At 47.2% G+C, this 27068-nt stretch overlaps 1 protein-coding gene across 1 annotated transcript in view; it reads right to left on the bottom strand.

The window, feature by feature from the left end:
* The window catches only part of cdk15 (cyclin-dependent kinase 15), an 86720-nt gene that overhangs the window by 12864 nt on the left and 46788 nt on the right, over nt 1-27068 (bottom strand). The window contains exons 3-9 of the mRNA XM_034182243.1: nt 24982-25076; nt 7584-7663; nt 7414-7508; nt 7237-7299; nt 7044-7167; nt 6847-6967; nt 1051-1144 (exon numbers count right to left, since the gene is read on the bottom strand). Coding sequence (XP_034038134.1) covers nt 1051-1144; nt 6847-6967; nt 7044-7167; nt 7237-7299; nt 7414-7508; nt 7584-7663; nt 24982-25076 — 672 coding nt within the window. The remainder of the gene's footprint in view (nt 1-1050; nt 1145-6846; nt 6968-7043; nt 7168-7236; nt 7300-7413; nt 7509-7583; nt 7664-24981; nt 25077-27068) is intronic.

The raw sequence follows: 27068 nt of genomic DNA, 5'->3' as shown, positions 1-27068 counted from the left end.
TCTGTGAAGGGGCCATTAAACACTAAAAAGACATCTCTAGCTGTGTTTCTTTGACATCCACTTTCACATCAATATGGGAATTGTGACACTGTGGCTGTGTCTCCCAAGATGAAAGTCTCTGTAAGTAGAGAAAGAGCTTATCAACTTTTTAACATAGTTACTTGCTTCCATGTAGGCGGACCATAAAAGTCCGGCCCAACTCAAGCCCGTTTACAGATGCAGCCGTAATTCATATGTTTAGAAATGAGAACAAAGTAACACGCTACCACAGCACCATAGTACCACAGTGCCACATTACCACAGCACCACAGTACCACATTACCATAGCACCATAGTACCACAGTGCCACACTACCACAGCACCATAGTACCACAGCGCCATATTACCACAGCACCACAGTACCACACTACCACAGCACCATAGTACCACAGTGCCACATTACCACAGCACCACACTACCACAGCACCATAGTACCACACTACCACAGCACCACAGTACCACACTACCACAGCACCATAGTACCACACTACCACAGCACCACAGTACCACACTACCACAGCACCATAGTACCACAGTGCCACATTACCACAGCACCACAGTACCACACTACCACAGCACCACAGTACCACGCTACCACAGCACCATAGTACCACAGTGCCACATTACCACAGCAGCACATTGCCACGGTACCACAGTACTGTTGATTAGTTGGACTTTGTTTGGTTTTTGGTTGTTTGGTTCTGGTTTCTTCCTGTGACTCAGTATGCCGTGACCCCGCTGAGGTCAGACCCTCACCTTGACACATGTTGGGGTGACGTGTTGTGATTTGGCGCTGAATAAATAAACTGAAGTAATTAGTGATCAGATAAATATCTATCAGCCCTCTGACGTGTTTGACATTTATTAGTGAAGTAAATTTTTTAAATTATTTCTCATTTTAATATACAAATCTATAAAATTATAATAAAAGGAACAAATTCCCACTGAAGAGAATCAGAATCTCCGACATCAGTAAACACTGTCACGGCGTCACGGTTACTGTTGTCTCACCGCCCAGATGATCTCAAGCTGCTCAAACAGGTCACCTTGTCCCGCGAAAGCTGGCGCCCCCTGCAGCATCTCAACGAAAATACAGCCAGCAGCCCTGAAAGAAGAAGAACATCGGGTGTGAAGCATCCAGTCAGATTCTGATGGGCTCTGGGTTCTGTTCCACTTTGTCTCGGGGTCTCTATCGTCGTAAATTTAAGAGATGGAGCGGATGTTTAATGTGGCAGCGTTCTGTCAGTACTGATCATGTGACCTGTTTTTCTCTTTTTTTTCTTTTGTGGTGTGCGTGTGTGACCCCCATCTGCCCTTCCCGATCAGCCTACAACATCTTACTCGAAGCCAGTTGGTGAAAGCAACAACCGTGAAGTGATGAAAAGTGAGACACCGAGGAGATGGGACCCCAACAATACAACATACCAGGACAAACAACCACACATGAACAAGTAATAACAGCAACAGTCTGTTGTCTAGTTAGTGAGCATCCATACCCTAATCTAGGACACCAGAGTCTTGATCCGCTTGACAGCACCCAAAACCGAACTGTGGTGACGGCCACAAACACACAACCATCCAGACAGAGACCCAGATCACAGCTAAATATCCGATCACTACTGTGGCTGATGTGTTGGGCCAAGAAAAAAGTACAGAAGCTTACCATATGACATGGACCACTCCGGCATGTCAGAAGCCATACAGCTAACTGTACACAACAGATGGAAATGGGTCCAGGATGCAGGGCCCCAGGAGAAATGAGGAGAAAATGGACAGCAGAATGGCACAGGGGCCAGGAAGGGCAGCCACCAGAGCCACCGGGGCAGCCCGATAAACCACCAGGGGAATGGCCCAGGCGATGCCAGAACGTCACCCGACACCACTCCCCCCTCACGGAGACACAGGAAGCAACCCCACACACCAGGGGAAGCACACAGGGTGCTGGCCCACCAAAGGGGGAGCCCCAGAATAACACCACCCAGGCCACGGCCACCAAAGACAGGAGTGAGCAGCAGCAGGGACGAGGTGTCAAGGATCCAGCACAACCAAACCCAAAGCCCAGGAAGGGACAACCAAGCCCAACGAGGGGGGGATCTGACCCCCAGACAAGGGGCGGGACCAAACCCTCGAGCCATTAAGCGCATGAGACTCCTCCAACACCTGAGACTCCCCCAACACAGCCAGCAGGACCCCCCCAGCCCTCATCCAACCACCCCGACACCACCCGAAACACCAAAGCCCAAGTTCAGGAGACCACCCAAGTGGGAGTGGGACAGCACCCCACCCCACGGACATCATGGCCCCCATCCCCCCAGCAGCCGTCCATGCCCCAGTATCATCACACGTGTCCCACCGCAAAGCCCCCCCAATGGCCGCGTCACCCTGGGCCCTACAAGCCCCAGAATAGAGCCACAAGACCATGGCCGAACTGAATAGACAGACCAACCCCATCCCAGCACCCCAGACATCCTCAGCCATCCAGGGCCGACCCCACATGCCACACTCACCCTACTTAACAAATCCACCCTTATTATTATAATTAATCTCCCTTGATGTGAGTGACCCCCTGAGTGAGCAAGGATAAAGTGCTGCATTAAAGTGGATATGACACCTAAAAAATTAGGTAAAACTGATATAAATATCAAAATATACATACAGTATAGTAAGTTGAAAGTGGTTTTAATCATTATCACTGAGAAATAAAGTTTGTACAGTTTCTCAAAAGTGTGTTTCTTGGAAAGTGCGCTACTCCTATATAACTCCTATATTACAGTGGTCCCTCGTTTATCGCGGGAGTTACATTCTAAAAATAACCCACGATAAGCGAAATCCGCGAAGTAGTCAGCACTATTTTTTGCAATTATTATAATGTTTCACCACTGGACACTAATTGTGAGTGTCATGATTGGGTATAAAAGGAGCATCCCCAAAAGGCTCAGCTGTTCACAAGCAAAGATGGGGTGAGGATCACCACTTTGTGAACAACTGCGTGACAAAATAGTCCAACAGTTTAAGAACAATGTTTCTCAATATTCAATTGCAAGAAATTTAGGGATTCCATCATCTACAGTCCATAATATAATCAGAAGATTCAGAGAATCTGGAGAACTTTCTACATGTAAGTGGCAAGGCTGAAAACCAACACTGAATGCCCGTGACCTTTGATACCTCAGGCGGCACTGCATTAAAAACCAACATCATTGTGTAAAGGATCTTACTGCAGTTAACACAGTTCGTCACTACATCTACAAGTGCAAGTTAAATCTGTTTTTATTTACATTTTACACAAAGTTCCATCTTCATTGGAATTGGGGTTGTATTTCTACACATTTAGTACTCAGAACTCAGAACTCAGAAGAAGTTTATTGCCATTGCCAATGAACAGGATTCACAGACTAGGAATTTGCTTTGGTATGATGGTGCAACATTAAACAGAGAGCAATATAAAATGCTAAGATAAAATATGTGCTAAAATAAGATAAAATATAAGATAAAATATGAAAGGCTATGTGCAACGACACAAACAGAACAACAGTGCAGTGGGAGGAGTGCAATTAAAAACCAAAGTACATTTGTCTAAAGTACCCGTGATAAAATGATAAAGTAACAGAGTTACGGTTAAGGTGACTGAGTTATGAAGTGTTCATGAGTCCGACGGCAGAGGGGAAGAAACTGTTCTTATGGCGGGAGGTTCTGGTCCGGATGGACCGTAGCCTCCTGCCCGAGGGGAGTGGTTCGAATAGACCGTGTGCAGGGTGAGAAGGGTCAGCTGTGATCCAACCTGCTCGGCCCAGAGTCCTGGAAACGTGCAGGTCGTGGAGAGATGGAAGGCTACAGCTGATCACCTTCTCAGCAGAGGCCACAATACACTGCAGTCTGTGTCTGTCCCTGGCTGTGGCCCCGGCGTACCACACCGTGATGGAGGAGCAGAGGATGTTCTTGATGATGGCCGTGTAGAACTGCACCATCAGCTGGACAGGCAGCTTGGCCTTCTTCAGCTGCCGCAGGAAGTACATCCTCTGCTGGGCCTTCTTGACGAGGGCAGTCTGCCACCTGCCGTTCCTGCCCTGCTTTTAATGCAACAATTTATTTTTGCTCACCTAGGGGGTCGCACACACCAAGGGAGATTAATTATAATAACAAGGGTGGGTTTGTTAGGTAGGGTCAGTGTGGCATGTGGAGTCAGCCCCAGGTGGCTGGGGATGTCTGGGGCATTGGTATGGGGTGTGGGCCATCTCCCCAGTTCTGCTGTGGTCTCGGGGCCCTACTCTGGTGCTTGTGGGGCCCAGGGTGCTGCTGCCCATTGGGGAGGTAGGTGTTGCTGTGGGGCACTTCTGGAGGGATGGGGGGGGGGGGGGGGGGGTTGTCACGCTGTCACTTGTGTGATCTCCTGATCTTGGGCTCTGGTGTTTGGGGTGTGGTCCATGGGGTGGCTGAGGGGCTGGTGTGTGGTCTTGGGGAGGTTCATGCTGGCTGTATTGGGTGAGTCTCAGGTGTTGGGAGAGTGCTGCGTGTTTCCTGCCTTAGGGGTTTCGGTCCCCTCCCTTGTTTGGGAGCTGCATCTCGCCCTCATTGCCTCGGTGGTCCCTGCCTGGGCTTGGGGTTCTGACATGCTGGCTCTTTTGCCCCTCGTCCCCACCACTGCTCGCTCCTCTCTCCTCTTTGGGGGTTGTGGCCTGTGTGGTGTGGTGCGGTGCTGGGGCACCCCCTTTTGTGGGCCTACACCGGTGCCCTGTGTGCTTCCCCTTGTGTTTGGGGTTGTTTCCTGTGCCTCTGTGGGGGTGGGGGGTGCATTTTGGCTCCACCTGGGTTGTTCCACTGGTGGTTCGTCGGGCTGCACCGGTGGCCCTGGTGGGTGCCTTTCCTGGCCCCTGGCCCTTCTACTGTCCTTTTTCTCCTTGTTTCTCCTAGGACCCTGTATCTTGGACCCCTTCCATTGAGTTGCATGCTATCACCCGTATGGCTCCTGGCATGCTGGAGCGATCCACGTCATATGGTAAGGTTCTATACTTTTGTCTTGGCCCAACACACCAGCCACAGTAGTGATCAGATATTTAGCTGTGAGATCTGGGTCTCTATGTGTGGATGGGTAGGTGTTTGTGGCCCTCACCACAATTGCGTTTTGGGTGCTCCCAAGGGGAACAAGACTCTGGTGTCCTAGATTAGGGTATGGATGTTCACTAACTAGACAACAGACTGTTGCTGTCACTACTTGTTCATGTGTGGTTGTTTGTCCTGGTACAGCGGGGCAAAAAGTATTTAGTCAGTCCCTGATTGTGCAAGTTCTCCTACTTAGAAAGATGAGTGAGGTCTGTAATTTTCATCATTCACTTCAACTGTGAGAGACAAAATGAGAAAAAAAAAATCCAGGAAATCACATTGTAGGTTTTTTAAAGAATTTATTTGTAAATTATGGTGGAAAATAAGTATTTGGTCACCCACAAACAAGCAAGATTTCTGGCTCTCTCAGACCTGTAACTTCTTCTTTAAGAAGCTCTTCTGTCCTCCACCTGTTACCTGTATTAATGCCACCTGTTGGAACTTGTTATCTGTATAAAAGACACCTGTCCACAGCCTCAAACAGTTAGACTCCAAACTCAACCAAGGCCAAGACCAAAGAGCTGTTGAAGGACACCAGGAAGAAAATTGTAGATGTGCACCAGGCTACGAAGAGTGAAACTACAACACTCAAGCAGGTTGGTGTGAATAAATCAACTGTGGGAGCAATTGTAAGAAAATGGAAGACATACAAGACCATTGAAGATGCAACGTGGCTGGGTCTTCCAGCACGACAATGATCCCAAACACACCGCTCAGGCAACGAAGAAGTGGCTCCGTAAAAAGCATTTCAATGTCCTGGAGTGGCCAAGCCAGTCTCCAGACCTCAACCCCATAGAGAATTTGTTGAGGGAGTTGAAAGTCCATGTGGCCCAGTGACAGCCCCAAAACGTCACTGCTCTAGAGGAGATCTGCATGGAGGAATGGACCAAAATACCAGCTACAGTGTGTTCAAACCTGGTGAAGACTTACAGGAAATGTTTGACCTCTGTCATTGCCAACAAAGATTATGTTACAAAGTATTGAGTTGAACTTTTGTTATTGACCAAATACTTATTTTCCACCATAATTTACAAATAAATTCTTTAAAAATCCTACAATGTGATTTCCTGGATTTTTTTTTTCTCATTTTGTTTGTCATAGTTGAAGTGTACCTATGATGAAAATTACAGACCTCTCTCATCTTTCTAAGTAGGAGAACTTGCACAATCAGGGACTGACTAAATACTTTTTTGCCCCAGTGTGTGTTGTATTGTTGGAGTTCCGTCTCTTTGGTGTCTCACTTTTCATCACTTCACAGTTGTTGCTGTCATCACTTGTCTTTCGTTCTTGTCTGTCTTCATGTTGTTTTGGTGGTTGGTCCTTCCTGACTGAAGTTATCTGTTAGCTTTAAATAAAATGTTACAGGCTCATCAGGACTGGCAGGTGAAGGTCACACACGCACACCACGTTCACTCATGCACTACATATTATCTGTCTTGCAAGAACAAATTGCATATATGTGCATGTATGTATGTATATAAATGGTTCTGCCAATTTGGAATTTATCATCACTATACTGTATATGCAGACAGGGTGAAAAAAAAGAAGAAATTTCACATCATTGTGTTCTTCTTGTGTGCTACGGCACATTCGCCTTCCACAGACACCCGTCTGCTGTGGTGTTGTTATGTGGATGATTTCAGAACCAGGATCTCATGTTCTGAAAAGTTTTAAATGCCTCAGGTGAGGGACTGTGTCAGTACTGACCAGATGTCCAGGGCCGTGGAATATTCTGTGGATCCCAGCAGGACGTCAGGGGGCCGGTACCACAGTGTCACCACCTCAGATGAGAATGTCTGACTAGGGATTGACTTGGAGCGAGCCAGACCTGGACAAACAGAACCAGGCTCACAGTGAATTTCAAGGTGGTTCCCTCAAACCATATCCTTGAACCAGATTCTCACCAAAGTCAGCCAGTTTGACCTCTCCCAGGTAGCTGATGAGCAGATTCTGAGGCTTCAGGTCCCGGTGAAGGATCCTTCGACTGTGGATGTATGACAGCCCCCGGAGCAGCTGGAACATGAAGATCTGTGCAGAGACAGACAGACTGTCTCCAGTTCTTGATCTGGATGAATCCCGAATCTGCTGTGAACTTACCCGAATGTTATGAGGGTGCAGACCTCCTGGGTGCTGGACCAAGTACTGAGCCAGGTCTGTTTGCTGCTCAAAGAGGAAGAAGGCGATGTCTGATCTAAATTATTTCTGGGAGTCGGAACACTTTCACACTGTGTGTCTGTAATGTGCAGTGCAACTTGTGGGGGCGATGACTCTTACTACGTATTCAAAAACGAACATGAGCGAGTCCCTGGTGTGGACGATGTCGTGCAGTAAGACGATGTTGGCATGTTTCAGGCCTTTGAGCAGGGACACTGTGTACATGCACAAAGAGAATATGAGCTGAATGAATGACACGGCAGGCAGATGTGTGCATTTGTGTGTATCACCCTCTCTGATGGCATTGAAGGGAACACCCTCCTCTGTCTTCATACGAATCATCTTCAGCACCACCAGCTGGCCGTTTATCCTGGACATGAGGGTCAGAATTCAGTGACTTTATAAAAACTCTCTAACTTACCCTCTAATCTCACTCAGTTCAGCCACTAACCTTAGTAACCTCACACCCTAACTTATGTGACCTCAATTCCTATCTTCTGTAAACACACACTCCAACCTAAATCAATGACCTAATTTTGGATTTTATATATATATATATATATATATATATATATATATATATATATATATATATATATATATATATATATATATATATATATATATGATCAGAGGTGTTGCTTGAATTTACAAATATGGGTTAAATTTAGTTCATTTGAAGCTGTGGCTCTCTGTTGCATGCAGACAGCATTCTGATTGTGGTTTCAATATTCATGTAAATAAGCAAAATGTTTATGGACATAATGGAAATGCTGGAATTTCACCATTGTGTAGCAGGATGGAAGACCTTAATGATGTTCAGATGGTGGATTGAGTGCAGCTAATTGGGGCAGGGGAGTGTTTCTTATAAAAGGAGGTCTTTCTGGATATTGACTGCAGGTGTTTGGACGTTTCCACGTTCCGTGAAGACAGGTCGGCCCACAGCTGCAGGCTCATTGAGGTGTGTTGTTGAGTGTTTAAGGAGATGGTTTTGTTGTTTAGAGACCTCTGTGTGCTGCTGAGTGTTTGTGGTGCTGTTGTCCAGTTCCAGCTGATTGCTGTGACAGATGGTTCAGTATGTACAGCGCAAAGTTAAGCTCCTCTTTCAGATATTTATTTATATTTATCTGTTTAAAATGTAGGATTTTGGACCGAGCTGTGGAAGCAGGCCCTGCTGGAAGATTTCAGGCTGACAGCTGCGTGTGCTGCCGGGTTGTGTGATACAAGGGTGCCCCCATGTGGTCATGATCAGTAGTGTTTTAAATTAGTAATTACAAATGTCTTTTTAACTAGAAATCTTATTGTTAATAAATTCTTGTTTTGTGTTTTGAGAATCACTTCTCTGTCTCATTTGCAACGAACCTGTGTGTCTTAAGTTGAAGTTACTCAAATTGTCAAATTCCCAGGGTGGTGTCAGAGGTCCAACATATCTTTAATCACAATTCCTAATTGTTTTGATGATTGGGATCAACTTGTCTGCTTTGCTACATTTGGTGTCAAGAAGTGGGATGCAAATTGAGACTAGAGAGGTGTGTTCTGTTTGTTTTTTGGTGAAATAATTTTTTTTTTCTTTAATTAGTTTTTTCTCTGTTTTCCAGAGCAAAGCAGCAGGTGGCCTCGGTGGAAGTGATTTCCCCTATTTTGGTTGCACCCTTATTGTTGGAAAGTCTCAGGTGGTATGATGGCAGAGGAAACACAGGAGCTGAGAGAGTTAGTCACTCAGCTTAGGATGGAGAATGAGAGGTTGAAGCAGGAACAGGCTGAGGCAGCGCCTGGCCCGAGTATAGAGCCCTCATCTAAAGTATCCTCAGTGGTAATGCTCCAGTAATGGAGCGGTTTTGTTTTTTTTTACCCCAAGATAGAAAATATCCCATGTTTAATGGTAAGACAGGTATGGGGTTGGCTGAATGGTTGGAGGAGATGCAGGCTTGTGTGAGAGCCTGTCATGTCTCTGAAGCCGACCAGGCATTTTTTTATTTTGATCATCTGGAGGGGGAAGCACATGAGGAAATAAAGCATCATTCCAGTGAAGAGCGTTCAGACCCATCAAAGATCATTGAGGTGTTGCAGGAGCTGTATGGGGATACAGAATCTTATGTGGCACTTCAAGAGGCCTTTTTCTCCCGCAGACAGCGTGAGGGAGAGACTCTGTTAGGGTTTTCATTGGCATTAATGAGCCTGATGACATCTGTTAAGCAGCGCGCGCCTAATGGTGTCCCAAATCCAGAGGTTTTGTTACGTGATCAGTTTGTTGAGTGTGTGTTTGATGGGTCACTTTGGTGCAAGTTGAAGCAGTTTGTGCGCCGGCAGCCTACCGCTACCTTGTTAGACGTTAGGGGTGAGGCAATTAGATGGGAATGAGAGGGTTTACCTGGAGGTATGAAAGGTAGGGTTTTTTCCATCCAGTCTGTTGTGGGTACTCAGTGCGTGGCTCAGGGCAGTGGCCAGGTGGAGGCTGCTTCTTTTCAAGCATCGGAACTACAGGAAGTAAGGGAGATGCTCCAGTGGCAGCAGGAGCAGTTGAATTGGCTGACTCAGAGTATTTCCCATTTGCAGGATTCTGGGCAGTTTCGTCAATCAGTTCCCTCTGGGGTCTATAATTTGCAGACGCTGCCAGAAACCAGGTAACTTTGCCAGGGAGTGTGATAGAGTTCGGGTGGTGGCTCGCAGTCAACCCTTTTTGTCGGCCTCTTCATTAAATAAACCATCTCCTGCCGCTCAGGGGTCGGGAAACTAGTGCCCGTCGAGCTGCAGAGCCACAGCTCGGGGGGAGCAAATTACTGGCTCAGGTTTGGGTAGGAGGGGTGACAAGGTAGTGTCCAAGCTTGTGTCACCGTGTCCTCATTTAATGGTGAGTATGGGGAGAGTTGGGATCCCTTGTCTGATAGACACAGGATCTATGGTGTCAACTATTCCAGAGTCTCTTTTTTGTCAGCAGTTTGAACCATGGGGTTTGGGGTGGCTGAAATCGTGTCATTGGCGACAGCTTAAATCGGCTAATGGCTTCGCCATCCCTTACCTGGGCTATTTGGAGTTGTATGTGGTGCTTTGTAGTAAGCTGTTGCCAGCATGTGGCATTCTGGTGGTTAAAGATGTGCTTAGTGTGTCTCCGCAGGCTTCTGGGGTCCTGGGGATGAATGTCATCCGCAGGTGTTATGGGGAACTTTTTGGGCAGCACAGGGTTTCCCTGTTTGATTTGCCAGTGGTGGCGGAGGCTCCTGAGTATGTCACGCAGGCATTTCAGAAGTGCCACAAGGCTAGTGGTATTGTGGATCAAGGAGCAGGGAAGGTTAAGGTTCATGGGGGAGAGGCTTGTCAGATCCTGTGTGATGTAATGAAGTTTGTTAGGGCAACATGCTAAGAGCAAGCCTGTGGAGTCTGGCTTGCCTGCTAGACTGTTGGCATCTTCTGCACTGGTGCAGGTGGAACGGGGTATAGTCTACATTCTGGTGGTGAATGTGGGATCAGTGGATGTGTGGCTACGTCCCCGGGCTATGATTGGCATTTTAGAGGAAGTGCGGGTTGTGAGTCTGCCTACATGGCTTGCTGAGGTACCCCCAGTGGAGGCGGTAGTGGCCTCGCAGTCCATTTCTCCATCATTGCAGTATCAGATTGCAGTTCTGGAGTTGGGTCACTTACCTTTGGATGTACAAGGTAAGGTGAGAGCATTGCTGGGTCAGTTTAGTTCTGTCTTTTCAGCCCAAGATAGGGACCTGGGTTGTAATGACCTAATATTGCATGAGATTCCGCTCCTGGATGATGTTCCAGTGCGACAGTGGTACCGCAGAATTCCGCCATCTGATTATGAGGTTGTCAAAGATCACATCAATCAGTCATTAGGGAGAGTAGCAGTCCTTATGCCTCTCCTATTGTGCTGGTTAAGAAAAAGGATGGCAGTTTGTTTATGTGTGTTGACTACAGGCTCTTGAATGTAAAAACAAGGAAGGATGCCTTCCCTTTGCCTTCGATTGATGAGTCCTTGGATGCCCTCACTGGGGCTCGTTGGTTCTCTACCATGGATCTGGCGAGTGGGCATAATCAGGTTCCTGTGGCGCCACACTGGCAGAACCATTTATGAACATTAATACACATATATGCAATTTATTCTTGCAGGACAGAAGGTATGTAGTGCGTGAGTGAATGTGGTGTGCGTGTGTGACCCCCATCCGCCCTTCCTGATAAGCCTACAACATCCTACTCAAAGCCGACTGACAACTTCTATCAGGAGGAACCGACCACCAAAACAACACAAAGACAGACAAAAACAAAAGACAAGTGTTGAAAGCAATAACTGTGAAGTGAGACACCGAGGAGACGGGGCCCCAACATGCCGGAACAAACCACTACACATGAACAAGCAGTGACAGCGACAGTCTGTTGTCTAGTTAGTGAGCATTCATACCCTAATCTAGGACACCAGAGTCTTGATCCCCTTGAGAGCACCCAAAATCGAATTGTGGTGTTGGCCACGAACACATAACCAACCACACACAGAGACCCAGATCACAGCTATATATCCGATCACTACTGTGGCTGGTGTGTTGGGCCAAGACAAGAGTACAGAACCCTACCATAAGACATGGACCACTCCGGCGCATTGGAAGCCATATGGCCGACCTCAAGCGACAACGGAAATGGGTCCAGGACACAGGGCCCCAGGAGGAACCAGGTGAAAAAGGGAAGTGGAAGGGCACAGGGGCCAGGAAGGGCAGCCACCAGAGCCACTGGGGCAGCACGACGGACCAACAAGGGAGCGGCCTGACAGTGCCGGAATGCACCCCCGACGGAGGCACAGGAAGCAACCCCATACCTGAGGGAAGCACGCAGGGCGTCAGCAGGGCCCATCAAGAGGGGGGGAGCATGAAACCACCCACCCTGGCCACGGTCCCAAGAGGGAGGAGCAAGTGGCGGTGGGAACGGGGGCAAAGGAGCCACCGCAACTGAACCCAGAGCGCAGGCAGGGACCACCGACATACAAGGGCGGGGCCCGGCCCCTAGAAAAGAGGTGAGACCCCACCAAGCAGCCTGCAGGACCCCCCCGACTCCCCCCAGCCCCAATCCACACCCTTCCCGGATTCCACCCTGGACACCAAACCCAAGATTGGGAGACCACCTAAGTGAAAACAGGGCAACACCCCACCCCACGGAAACCGCGGCCCCCAAATCTACAACAACCATCCGCCCTCCCATGCCAAACACCTGTGCTCGACTGCCACCACCCATCCCCCTCAATGAACTGCAGGACCCCTGGCCCCACGAGCCCCAAAGCAGGGCCCCGAGACCATGGCAGAACCGGCAAGGCAGACTGCCCCACCCCAGGCCCTAGACATCCACAGCCATCCAGGGCCAACCACACATGCCACACTCACCCTACCTACCAACCCCACCATAATTATTACGGTTAACTCCCTTGTTGTGTGCGACCCCCTACGTGAGCAAAGACAGTGTAGCATTAAAAGCAGGGCAGGAGACGGCAGACTGCTGTGGGAGGCTGCGGTACACTGCTGCACCACAGCCTGCCCTGCAAACCCACCACCGCCTGTGACCCCGACTCTAAATTGTGAGTGTGTTTACTAATTGTGTTGAAATAAAGTGTGTGCATTAAAATGGCAGGGCAGGAGTGGCAGATGGAGATCGATCCATTCCCAACACCCGACCACAGAACTATTTGATCCCTATAATGTGCTACTTGAACCCCAGTATGATGTGCGTGCATGTACTGTGCTGGTGAAGTGCATTAAAAGGGTGTGACATGTGAGGCCCAACCCCAAGCGGCTGGCAGAAGGAGAGGCACGGTGCAGGGAGTGGGCCACACACACCGGCCCCACTGGGCACCGCAGCCCAACTCCAGACCCGCGGAGTCACCGGGAAGACCACAAGACAAGGGGAGGCGGGCAGCCCCGGAGGAGCACCGGAAACACAGGGAAAGAACAAACCAACGGGGGGACAGGGGGCCAGGCAGCTGGAGATCGGTGAGCCACACCGACCGGCGGCCCCCAAGCCAGGGAGATGCATGATGAGTCCCAGGAGAGACAGGGGCAGCCGAGTAGCCAGAGGGAAACAGGTGGGCCCCACAAATCTGGGGAGAGAAGCAGGGGCACGGGGGGCCACATGCAATCTGGCCATGGGGAGAGACACTCCCCCTCCACCAGGCACCAGACTGCGGCCCACCAATGGACAGGCCCAACGTGGATAGGAACAATGGCCATCCAGGTATCCTCCGCCCACCACCGCCCCACCCCCCAATACAATCAGAAGCCCAGCGGCACGGCACTGGGGCCCCCTACGGGCAGGCTGGCCACCGAACACAGCCAACCCCCCCCCCCCGGCCAGGGGCGCACACGCGCCCTGCGAGGGAGGAGCCGGAAGAGACCGTGGGCCAGCACCCGACCCATCCCCCCTGGAAGCCTGCAGAGCTACTGCGCAGCACCGGAATGCAGGCCCCCGATGCCCCACCCCCAAACCCAATCCCCAGGCAGCCCAGGACTCCGCACCCGGACACCAAACCATCCCTGCAGGCCCCGGCCACACAGCCCCGCCACACCCGAGGGACCACCCACACTAGAAGGCACAAGCTCTCTCCTGCACCTATTCAAACATTTTCAAGAGAGAGAAAGAAAAGCACAAAAATACACAGTATCAATCTCTGACAGCTAGAGTACTCGTAAGAGCTGCAACCTGGAGCTGCAGTTCCGGTAGCTCAAGTTCTGGTTACGGAGTGGTTTTCGAGTTTTAGGGTTCCAGCTCAGATACATTCTGATCAGGGATGGAGTTGTGAGAGTGTATTGATCCAGCAGTTGTGTGGCTTTTATGGCATAGAGAAGTCTCATACTACACATACCATCCATCTGGGAATGGGCAGTGTGAGTGTTTTAATGGAACACTTCATGATCTGTTGCACACGTTGCCCATGTCTCGAAAGCATCATTGGGGTTCCTGTTTGCCCCAGGTTCTCTATGCTTATAACACTACGCCACATCAGGCAACTGGTGAGTCTCCTTTTTTGTTGATGTTTGGTCAGGAGCCAAGACTTCCAGTTGATTTTGTGTTTGGTCGAGTACAGGAGCCTGTGGGTGGTTTTGTTCATGAGTGGGTCCGGGAGCACCAGACCCGCTTGCAGATGGCTTTTGATGGAGCCCGGGATTGGCTGAAGGCCGCTGCAGAGCGGCATAAGGATTATGATTAGTGTATCCGTGATGTTCCCCTGAAGGAGGGCCAGTTGGTCTGGTTGCAAGATTTTGGGGTACGAGGCCGTCATAAGATCCAGGATCAGTGGTCCTCTGTGATGTATTGTGTCCTGAGGGCACCACAGGAAGAAGGAACTGTTTATACAATCGCCCCTAAGGATGATTTAACCAGAGCCAAGCAGGTTCATCGCTCATTGTTGAAGGCAGTGGGAGGGGTTGGGTCCTCTGATGAGGTTGAGGCCCATTCTCTGCCCTCGGTGGAGTTTTCTCCACCCGTGGTGGAGCCGTTAGAGGACAGGTGGTGGCGTAATGGTAGGTGGTTGGTGTCAGGGTCTGAGGACCCTGCGTCTACTTCAGTTGTGCGGGAAGTGGTGACCCCGCCTGCTCCTCAGGTGGAGGTTGCAGAAGAAGTGACCCAGGTTGCCCCTCAGGTGGAGGGGGCGGAGGTTGTGAGTTTACCTGCTTTCCCGCAGTTGAGTCCACCAGTAGATCCAGTGGTTGTTGTCCCATCTTTGCTAGTGGAGTCTAGTACGTCTTCCCTCCCCCCCAGTGAAGAAGTTGTACTTCAGCAGACGACTAGGGTTACTGCCGGTCATCATTCTAATATTCATCATCTTCCAAGGACTGCAGTGCAAGTGGGTCCTTCTGGCCCTATGTAATGTAGGTGGCATGAATAAGGTTAAGGAATGGGGGCTACTCCATTGTCGGGATGACAATTTAATTTGTGGGGGTGGATTGTAGCAGGATGGATGACCTTAATGATGTTCAGCTGGTGGATTGAGTGCAGCTGATTGTGGCAGAGGAGTGTTTGTATAAAAGAGGGCGTGTGTGCTCTTCTCTTTCTCTTTCTGGCTATTGACTGCAGGTGTTTGGACGAGTTCACTTCCACGTTCCTGTGAAGACAGGTAGGTGCCGCCCACAGCTGCAGGCTTGTTGAGGTGTATGTTGAGTGTTTAAGGAAATGATTTTGTTGTACAGAGACCTCTGTGTGCTGCTCAGTGTTTGTGGTGCTGTTGACGCTCTGGGGCGGTGTCGAGTTACAGCTGACTGCTGTGACGGACGTTTCGGTATGTATAGCGCGAAGTTTAGCTCCTCTTTCAGATATTTGTTATTTATATTTATCTGTTTAAAATGTAGGATTTTGGACCAAGCTGTGGAAGGAGGCCCTGCTGCTTTGCTTTGGTGCTCTGCTGGAAGATTTCATCTTGTGAGGCCGGTGGATGTTCCGTTTGCTGTAGCGGCTTTATGCTCAGTGTGGAAAACTGACAGTTTCAGTCTGACAGCTGTGTGTCCTGCCGGGCTGCATGATGCAAGGGTGCCCTCATGTGGCTATGAACAGTAGTGTTTTAAATTAGTACTTATAAATTTGTCTTTTTAACTAGAAATCTTATTGTTAATAAATTCTTGTTTTGTGTTTTGGGAATCACTTCTATCTCATTTGCAATGAACCTGTGTATCTTAAATTGAAGTTACTCAAATTGTCTAATTCCCTGGGTGAAACTCCCAGGGTGGTGTCAGAACAGTGGCGGTCCTAGAGTGATTTACTCCCCGGGCGAAACCCCCTGCGTGCCCCCCCCCTCCCCCACCGCGCACACTAACGTGGCCACCACCTCCCTCCGCCCCACCACCCATGAAAACACTAACTTCGTCCAGAACACCCACAATCCCACAAATTAACTCACAACAGCTATTTTCAAGAACAAATTTCCGGTTTTAATGTCTACTGCAATAACAAACACAAAGATAAACAATAATTACTTCCATAAAGTTTTTGAACATAAAAAAACAAAAGACTCAGTGACTTCATATTACAACTATGTACAGTACAGGTATTTAAGAAAGCACAACTGCACTACAGCGCCACCTGATGGTCAAAATATTGCACGTCATTCAGTTTTACCAACAGAGTGCACTTTGCATTATCATAGAGTAACATTCACCATAATGAACAAGATTTAAACCTCCAATAAAGTCGCACCATATAAATAACAAAAGAAGTTAATCTGTATATTACAGAATACCATGAAGTGACAAAAAATGTACAAAAAAAACCCCTATACATTAAAGTGGCAAAAATGGTAAAACGCAATCATGTATCATAAATAAATGAACTAACGACAGAGGTAAATTCTATACCCATTAATGTACACATAAGAAGAAATAACAAACACTATTGTGTATCATAAGTAACAGGAAGCAACAAGTGAAGAAGTTAACACTCTTTAAAGGCAAAAATGGCAAACCACAATAATTTGTCATAAATAACAAGAAGTGAAAAAGAAGTAAGAGGAAAACAGTCTATATACAAAAGTTTGCAGGAGGCATCATAATTGTTTTCCACAGTGCTCACTATCCGTGATGTGAAATTCCATCCAGTAGGAGCATTTCTGGGCAACCTTGAGCAGCCTGCAGACTCAAGAAAAGACATCCTCTTTGTGGATTTAGAGAAAAATGTGACAAACCCAGAGAGTGATGCAAAAAATATTCTGCATTTAGCCCCCTGAGACAGAACCAGATTCAGTCTGTGAGCAGAGCAATGCACAAACATTGACCTGGGGGCTGTTGCTTTAACTTTGGCCTGCAAACCATTGAGAGCTGAAGTCATGACAGCAGCCACGGCTTCTTCATAAGGAAGACTATCAAATGGCTTCACCAAAATCCACAACATTCAAATTGGCTGCCATCATGTGCAGCTTGCTACCCAGCTAGCGAGCTAGCTGGGACTGGCGCGAGGCTCGTGTGAAGTTTGTCCGCCTGTGAGCGCTTTGTGACGGTGGAGGAGCTCAGCAGCACCCGCTGCTCGGTAGGAACAGAAACTGAGATAGAAGACAGAAAGAGTGATAGAAGTCAGTCTGCAAACACAAGCAGCTACAAAAACACACCAGAAATAGAAGCTTGATTTGTCGCTAGTCGTTTTTAACAAAGAAAATGCCGCTAAGAGGATTAGGAAAGTCTCCGGTTAACTCAAAACAGAATGAAAATGCTCCCACGGATGTTTACACCAAAAGATCGCTGATTCGCTCATTTCGCTGTCAATCAAAAAGGGATTCAGCCTCAGACAGATCATCCAATCATCATGCAGAAGCTGAGCGTCCGGGCCGGCCGAGGCCCGCCCACTGCCCCATAGACCCCCAGAGACGCTGAGCGTCTGATGGGCGGGACAAAGCCCAGCATTTATCCAATGACTCGTCTCGTTTCGCTGCAGTCTTTGCTTCGCTATGAAACACTGTTTAAAGGACTGTGAAGCTGCGTGAATACGTAAATCAATACATACCTTTTACTTTGCTCGTTTCTCCTTTTCTTCTTTCTTTTTCTTTCAAAATTGGGCACCTGATGGCTTTGATCGTTTCCTATCCATGATTATGTCTTACTCTGTTTCGACCACCTCCTCCTCCAAACATTGAATGATTCCCCCCTCCCCCTGTGCAGCGTGGTTCACCTAACACGAGAGGTGAGATGGGGGGGCACTCTGCCATAACGTAACCAGGAACCCCCAGGAACCTACAAGAAGATTCTGTTTGTGGACTTCAGCTCTGCTTTCAACACGATCATCCCGGCCCTACTGCAGGAAAAGGTCTCTCAGCTTGATGTGCCTGACTCCACCTGCAGGTGGATCACTGACTTCCTGTCCAACAGGAGGCAGCATGTGAAGCTGGGGGAGCATGTCTCCAACACACTGTCCATCAGCACTGGATCCCCCCAACACTGGGTTCTTTCCCCTCTACTCTTCTCCCTGTACACCAACAGCTGTACCTCCAGCCACCAGCCTGTGAACCTCCTGAAGTTTGCGGACATTACAACCCTCATTGGACTTATGGGGACAAGTCTACCTACAGATGGGAGATCGATCACCTGGTGTCCTGGTGCAAACAGAACAATCTGGAGCTCAACACCCTCAAGACAGTGGAGTTTAAGGGTGTAACAGTATATGTATTTGTATTGAACCGTTTTGGTTCGGGACATTTGGTTCGGTCCAGGGTTGTTCATGGGTGAGTTTGTGTTGCATGTGTTTACATTCAGTGTTGCCAACTTCAGCCCTCTACCTCAGGAGATTTTGTTTTAAGTTGTGTTGAGTGATATTTTTTTGAACAAAAATGTTGATTGTGATAAAGTATTTTGTTGCAACATACGTTTGGTGAAATTCTATCTTTTCTGTCTTTTGGATCCTTTGGATCTATGAAGCTTAAATATGAAAAGGTATCGATATCGGCGACACTGGGCCTGTATTTACTTGGTATTGGATCAATATGAAAATTCCCAGTATCGCCCACCTCTAGCCTGTAAAGCACTGAGTGAAGGGATACCTACAATCCTCCTCGCTCGGACTCTCTCAGCCTACGGACCTCGTTTGCTGCGCTGTGATTAAATAGTCCCCAGACTTTGAGAAGCCCTGACCTTGAGAAGTTATTTTATTTTAATAAGTGATGGCCAATTTAAGGACAAAATAAATAAAGAAAACAAGAATCAAGTTTATTTGGGGTTCTAAATATTTTTAAGGTGGTTTTACTCACTTTTTTTTTCCTCTCCCACAATGCTTTTGTTTTCAAAACTTTATTATAAAAGATATATTAACAAACATTAAACGGACAGTTAATATAAAGAGATTGCACAAAAGTACAGGGATTCTTTAACATTAATTCTCTTAAAAAATTCCTTATAGAGTGTGACAGTTTTGGACAAGTTAATTTTTCTGGCAAAAAATATGAAGGTTGAATAAAATTGAACAGGGCTTCATGCTGGAACCATTGTGCTGTTCTTTACTTGTGAAAAAGTTTTGTTAAAAGCTGTTTACTAGGAATTTATTTTTTATAATATTTCATACATTTGTTGTTTATTTGAGAACATTTTATTTAACTTATTACCAGGCAGCACTTTGCAATTGTTTTATTTTCCTGTTTGTATAATGTTACAATAAATTGTTGGTTTAAACAACAAACAAATTTAGGTTTTGCATTTTGGTCCCATACTGTACCGAAAATGAACTGAACCGTGACCTCAAAACCAAGGTACGTACTAAACTGTGATTTTTGTGTATCGTTACTAGTGGAGTTGGTTGTTGACTTCAGAAATAACCCAGTCCCGGCTGGCCCCATCACCTGTGTGACTCCCCAGTCACCATTGTGGAGTCCTTCCGTTACCTGGGGATCACCATCACCCAGGACCTCAAGTGGGAGCTGAACATCAGCTCTCTCAAAAACAGAGCAGATCAAAGGTTGTACTTCCTGCAGCAGCTAAGGAAGTTCAACCTGCTGAAAACAATGATGGTGAATTTCTACACTGCCATCACTGAGTCCATCATCTAGACAGTGATGGAGGAGGGGTTCCAGAGGATGCTGCCACTGCTAAGGACAGGAGCAGACTGCAGCATGTCATCCACGCAGCAGAGAAGGTGATCGACTGCAGTCTGCCATCCCTACAGGACCTGAACTCCTCCAGGGCCCTGAGGTGAGCAGGGAAGATAGATGTCGATCCCTCTCACCCAGGACACAAACGTTTTGTCACCCTCCCCTCTGGCAGATAGCTGAGGTCCATCAGGACTAAAACCTCAAGACACAAAAACAGCTTCTTCTGCAGCTAAATAAAGCCAGTGACCCCCAATTTCCCCCCCCCCACTTCCACAAAGTACAGATGGTCGTCCCTGCACTGAAAGCTCCTGTACATCTGCACACCAATCACATGCCTTTGCACAGCATAAATTCCACTGTGTTATATTTATTTAACAGTGAACATACTTTTGCCTATTTGCTTATTTGTTTATTTGACTCTTACTTCTTACCAGACCCGGCGCCACGAGGGGGCACTTGGGGGCGACGCCCCCTCATGTCATCAACCCCGCCCCCTCGGATGTGAGAGTTATCAAAAAAATAAAAAAGAAAGAAAAAGAAATACTGGAAAATATAGCAAAATATTAGTTATTCAATAATATCACGTATTTAACAAATAAACCAAATTAATTAACTAAAGTAATTAATTTTAAAACAAATGGATATGGCGTGTGTCTGTGTTCAAGCGATTTGATAGGTTGAGGGTTGCGCTTGTCAGTGTGGCAGAGGGCAAAGATCCTGAGTCCAGCGATTATGGCAAGGTGGACGAACTAAAGCACGCTCGATTTATTCAAGCAGTGTCAGAGCTGGAGTTCCTGGGATTCGTCAAGTCCACCAAGTAAAAGGCAGATCATGCAGCACGACTCACTTGGGGAGGGTGTTAATGCTGCGTTTACACAGAACGACGACAAGTCACGAATGCCACGAAGTGCACATTCTTGGCCGCTGATCACGAATGTGATGATTCAGGGCAGAGGCGTCAGGTGTCCTCAGGAACTGCTGCAACCTGTTACCACACGTTATGATTAATGGCACGTGTTGCTGGAGAATTATGAGGAACCATTACGCACGGTCAAGAATAGTGTTCCGTGTTGTTGCGTGTAACAGCGCATCGTTAAGTTCTGTCACGTTGTGAACGAGGTGAATTGTCTCCACACACACACTCATATTCATCCAACCGAATTCAGATCGCTCCAGTTTTTCAGAAGAACTTTGTGACTGCATGCGTAGTTGGGCTCTGTGCCATGGAGTGGTGCACATGCCCAATTGTGCTGTGTTTGCGCTTGTGATGGAGGACTGTATGTGGGGTTAATTTACTGTCTCGTGTCGTTTCTCAGATCAGTTGTTGGTTTGGTTTTGTGGTATGCAGGAGACCGAGGGTCTATACGTTCAAATAATAATTTTAAAAATACTGTCATCGCTCTTCACTCTTACTCAGTCAGTCTCTTACAACGGTGAAGCCTAAATTCACGAGCTTTCCACGAACGCACCCAATTCATTACGCACGCTCAGAGGCACGTCCCCTCCGGTGCACACTTTTTTTGGGGGGGGGGGGCAATCCCGCCCCCGTGATAAACTCATCGCCCCCTTAATATTTTTTTCTGGCGCCAGGCCTGCTTCTTATAGAAGCATTTTTCCTTTTCTTTTTGTTGTTTATGCACCAATAACACCAGATCAGATTCCTTGTATGTGAAAACTTGGTAATAAATTTGATTCTGACTCTGATCACTCACTTATCAAGTTTACAGTTTACTATCCTGTCCACTGGAATGAGATACATAACGATCATCTCAGCAGCACATTCCTCAACCATGAATTAATTTAGTGCCAGACTGCCTGATATTTTAGCATCACTTTCTGGACATGACCCTTCAGTAGATCACAGACACCTTAAAGTGCTTATCACTGGTAACTGAGTCATCACATGATATAACTATTCTACAGTGGATCCAGAAAGTATTCACAGCACCACGTTTTGTTATGTTACAGCCTGATTCCAAAATGGATTAAGTTATTTTTTTCCCTCAAAAATTTTTGTTTTTTTGCAAATTTATTCAAAAATAATAAAAAAAAATCTAAGAAATCATGTGTCCATAAGTATTCACAGCCTTTGATCAATACTTTGTTGATGAACCTTTGGCAGCAATTCCAGCCTCAAGTCTTCTTGAATATGATGCCACAAGCTTGGTGCACCTATCTTCGGGCAGTTTGGTCCATTCCTCTTTGCAGCACCTCTCAAGCTCCATCAGGTTGGATGGGGAGTGTTGGTGCACAGACATTTTCAGATCTCTTCAGAGATGTCAGGTCTGGGCTCTGGCTGGGCCACTCAAGGACATTCACAGAGTTGTCCTGAAGACACTCCTTTGATATCTTGGCTGTGTTTAGGGTCATTGTCCTGCTGAAAGATGAACCGTCACCCCAGTCTGAGGTCAGAGCGCTCTGGAGCAGGTTTTCATCCAGGATGTCTCTGTACATTGCTGCATTCATCTTTCCCTCAATCCTGACTAGTCTCCCAGTTCCTGCTACTGAAAAACATCCCCACAGCATGATGCTGCCACCACCATGCTTCACTGTAGGTGCCTGGTTTCTTCCAAACATGACGCCAAAGAGAATTTAGTTTCTCCTGGTCTGAGAGTCCTTCAGGTGTCTTTTGTCAAACTCCAGGTGGGCTGCCATGTGTCTTTTACTAAGGAGTAGCTTCTGTCTGGACACTCTACTATACAGGCCTGATTGGTGGATTGCTGCAGATGTAGCCAAGTGGGGACTAGAATATGTTCTGAAACTAAAATTATAATAAAAATGTTGCTCTCAACGCCACCTAGAGAGGGGCTAGGACCCAATTAAAACACAGGTTCCATAAAACAGGGGTGAGCAGTGAATTAAAACCAAGAGAATAAAAAGTTTAAATATATTTAATTACAATGGAAAAATAAAATACAAGGATTGGTGTCTGCAGTCCACCATTATATTGAATATTCTTAAAGTGTCTAGTAAAAATAGCGGAGGTTAGGGTTAAAACCAAATAAATATCTAAAAATACACCAGGGTGAAATCCCACGTGTCCATCTGGCTCCGTGGGTAGCGTGGCTCCATAAACTTCCTTCTGCTGCGCCTCTACCACTTCCATGGGCCTGTCAAGGAAACAGAGCTACCAGTGGGGGCGTATCGAGGGAACTGTCGATGGAACAACCTTCCCCTTGTCGACGGCACTTACCGGGTCTGGGCAGCTCTCAGTCAGCTGCCCAGTACACACACAACAAGCCTTGTGTCTGATTTCTCCGGACCCGTCCTCTTGGCTGCACTCCTCACGCCCGCCGTCTCATCTCCCACTTGCCAACCTCAGCAGCTCCTCCCGCTCAGACTCGTCCTCTGCCCCAGCCTCTGCCTCCACACATTTGCCCCAGGTTTAACCCTCTCTCAGAGCTGCCCGTGTGTGCCTGCAGCCACACACACGTCTCCTCTACTTGCTCTTCTCCTCCTCGTCTCCTGCTCATTGTCTTTTACACTCTTACCGCTAATTTCCTGATTAGCAGGTGCACTCGCTTGTTCCTCGGAGGTCCGTGGGAAGAGTGGGTGTGGCCTGAACACAACTCATATGTCCCCAAAACACAGCAAAAATAAAATACATACAAAAAAGTACAACACACAGCAAACAAAACGAACCATAAACACGCAATATTAACTCACTCAATGCCATTGACTCTAAAGCGCGTCTTTTCCGATAGTAACGCCCCGCAAGCCAATTTCTTTTCTTCTCTTTTCTTTTCTTGTGGTATGTTTGTTGTTGACACGGACATAGAACTCAATTTTCTATGGGTCTTGAAAAAACACTCAAATGCTGAAGAAATCCTGGCACTGGGATGTTCTGAACTTTGAAAATGGCTGGCACTCAATGAGTTAATGATAAACTAGATTAATAAAAGGCCATACTCCCACACAGAGATGGTTGTCCTTCTGGAAGGTTCTCCTCTCTCCACAGAGGAATGCTGGAGCTCTGACAGAGTGACCATCGGGTTCTTGGTCACCTCCCTGACTAAGGTCCTTCTCCCCTCATCCTTCAGTTTAGACGGGCGTCCAGCTCTAGGAAGAGTCCTGGTGGATCTGAACTTCTTCCATTTACAGATGATGGAAGCCACTGTGCTCATTGGGACCTTCAAAGCAGCAGAAATGTTTCTGTTCCCTTCCCCAGATTTGTGCCTCCAGACAATCCTGTCTCTGAGGTCTAGAGACAATTCCTTTGACTTCATGCTTGGTTTGTGCTCTGACTGTCAACTGTGGGACCTTATATGTAGACAGGTGTGTGTCTTTCCAAATCATGTCAAATCAACTGAATTTACCCCAGGTGGACTCCAGTTAAACTGTACAAACAAACCCCAGGATGATCAGTGGAAACAGGAAGTACCTGAGCTCAATTTAGAGCTTCATGTCAAAGACTGTGAATACTTATGTACATTTGAGCGGTAACAGGAAGACAGATGATGGGAAGGAGAGGAACAATAGTAGCCAGCAAAGCAGTCGCGATCAGTATGTCTGGCATTTATATTTGCAAATTGCTTTTTTACTTTCACTTTTGATGCTTTGTGTGCTTCTTTCCCTTTGTGCTGCTATACAGTGCTGCTGGAACCTCAATTTCCCTGAGGGAGTCTTCCCAAGGGATTAATAAAGTTCTATCTAATCTAATCTTGTTTTTTATTTTTAATAAATTTGCAAAAATCTCAAAAAACCTTTTTCACGTTGTCATTTTTGGGGTATTGTGCGTGGAATTATGAGGAAAAAAAAATCCATTTTGGAATAAGGTTGTAACATTAACATTCTTGCCATCTGAGATTTTTTTTGAACAATTGCTGAGGACCAGGCTTTTTTCTGTTTTTGCTTTGTACGTTTGATTATTCTTTGTTGTACTTTATGTCATTTTTGTTGTTGTCAATTTGGTCTAAGATGGGGTCGCCCCCCCTGAGTCTGGTCTGCTTCAGGTTTCTTCCGCAAGCAAGTTTTTTTTTTTTTATCACTGTCGCCTACGTGTTTGTTCAGGGGGTTGATAAGGTTTGCCTTTATCCTTGTGAAGTAGCTTGCGGCGACTTGTGTTGTGATTTGGTGCAATATAAATATACTGATTTAAACATCAGAAACTTGAGCCAATCCTCAGTAACCTCAGTCCCTAATCTGCTGATACTGACCTGCTGATTCCCTTGTAGACTTCAGCATAAGTGCCGTCACCCAACTTCTCTAGGCTCACATAGGAGTTAGCAGCTCCAAATCGAAGCCTGGACTCCTGATGGCCACAGAGACACAGTGATGGATATCAGACTGGATTGTATCCTTTTGGAGAAGATCTTAGATGGTGTCATATATTATTGTTATTATATTGTATCATCGCAGCACAGTGGATTAGTGGTTAGCACTGTTGCCTCACATTGAGAAGGTCATGGGTTCAATTCCTGCCTGTGGCCTTTATATGTGGAGTTTGCATGTTCTCCCTGTGTTTGCATGGCTTTCCTCCGGGTGCTCCGGTTTCCTCCCACGTTCAAAGACATGTGGGTTACGTGGATTGGAATTTTTAAATTGTCTGTAGGTGTGCGAGTGGGTGTGATTGTGTTTATTTGTCTGTTTGTGTCCCTGTGACAGACTGGCATCCTGTCCTGGGTGAACCCCGCCTCACACTCTATAACTGCTGGGATAGGCTCCAGCCCCCATGACCCTTAATTGGACTAAGTGGTTGAAGATGAGTGAGAGTGATATTGTATCATTTTTGGATGTTTGTGTTCAAAATAGAGGGTGACATTTTTTCAGGAATCCTACGGGTCACTGGATTCCTGTGGGACTCCTACAGGATGTAGTAAAGCACCAGAAGGGGGCGTGGCCAGGGAGAGAGAAAGACACCCACCACCAAGAGCCAAAGGAGACAGACAAGAGAAAAGAGACAGAAAAGACCCAAGCAGGCAAAATCCCAAGAGCATAAACAAACAGATAGACAGTCCAAAACACAAGAAAATACTTGAGCAGGGACATAAAACAGGACCAAGCCCAAGCCTGACAGTATGCCTCCCCCCTGGGCCCCAGACGGCCCAGAAGCACCAGGGTAAGACAAATGAAAAGCACGAACAAGACCAGGTTCCAAAATAAAACGAGAGGGGACCCACAACCACTCCTCAGAACCGTACCCCTCCCAATCAACCAGCTACTGAAAGCTGTGGCCCCGGTAACGCAAAGTCAGAAGCGTCGCACAGAAAACACCGGCCCCCATCCACAAACCGGGAGGGAGGTGGGGGAACAGCCGGAGGGCACAAAGGGCTAGTCCTGACAAGTTTGACGTGACTGACATGAAATGTGAGATGAATACGCATAGACAGAGTTAACCGAAGTCGTATGGAAACAGGATTAATTATCTTAGACACGGGGAAGGAACCAATGAACCTGGGAGCCATTTTACGCGGAACCCCACGGAGCGGCAAGTGACGGGTGGACAACCAAACCTTCTGTCCCACAGAATAAGCGGGTGCAGCAGACCATTTATGGTTGGCGGCCGCCTTGTAAAGGGCTTAAGTGCGACCCAGAGCTCGCCGAGCCCACTCCCAGGTTCGTTGGCATCTGATGATTAAACTGAGGGCAGATGGAACCAGGGAACAAAGGACTATGGGAGAGAACAGAGAAGGCTGATGACTGTAAACTACACGGAATGGAGAAAACCCAGAGGAAGCTGACGGGAAACTGTTGTGAGCTAATTCTATCCAGGATAGTTGTGAGGACCAAGTGGATGGATGCTGTGAACATAGAATTTTGAGACCCTTTTCCAACTCTTTATTTAAAGGTTCTGACTGACCGTTAGCCTGGAGATTGTACCCGGACATAAGGCTAGAGATGGCCCCGAGGAGATGGCAGAACTCTCTCCAAAATCCAGAAATAAACTGTAGACCCCAGTCAGAGACAATGTCTTGCGGCGAGCCATAGAGATGGAAAACATGTGTAAGCATTTTCTCTGCAAGTTCTTTAGCAGAAGGCAGTTTCATCAAAGGCACAAAGTCACACATTTTGGAGAGGCGAACTACAACTGTTAGAATCACAGTGACAATATCTCTGGACAATGCGTCTGGTTTGCCGTTCTTAGACACGGGTTGATACGCGAGGACAAAATTGAACCCACTAAAGAAAATTGCCCACCGAGCTTGACAGGCATTTTGCTGTGCGTAAATAAGCTTGGTTCTTATGATCAGTGTACACAAGAAATGTAATTTGTGCCCCCTTAAGCCAGTGTTGCCACTCCTCC

Source organism: Thalassophryne amazonica, chromosome 1, assembly GCF_902500255.1.
Source record: "Thalassophryne amazonica chromosome 1, fThaAma1.1, whole genome shotgun sequence".
Classification (NCBI taxonomy): Eukaryota; Metazoa; Chordata; class Actinopteri; order Batrachoidiformes; family Batrachoididae; genus Thalassophryne; species Thalassophryne amazonica.
This window is presented reverse-complemented; position numbering and strand designations above follow the sequence as displayed.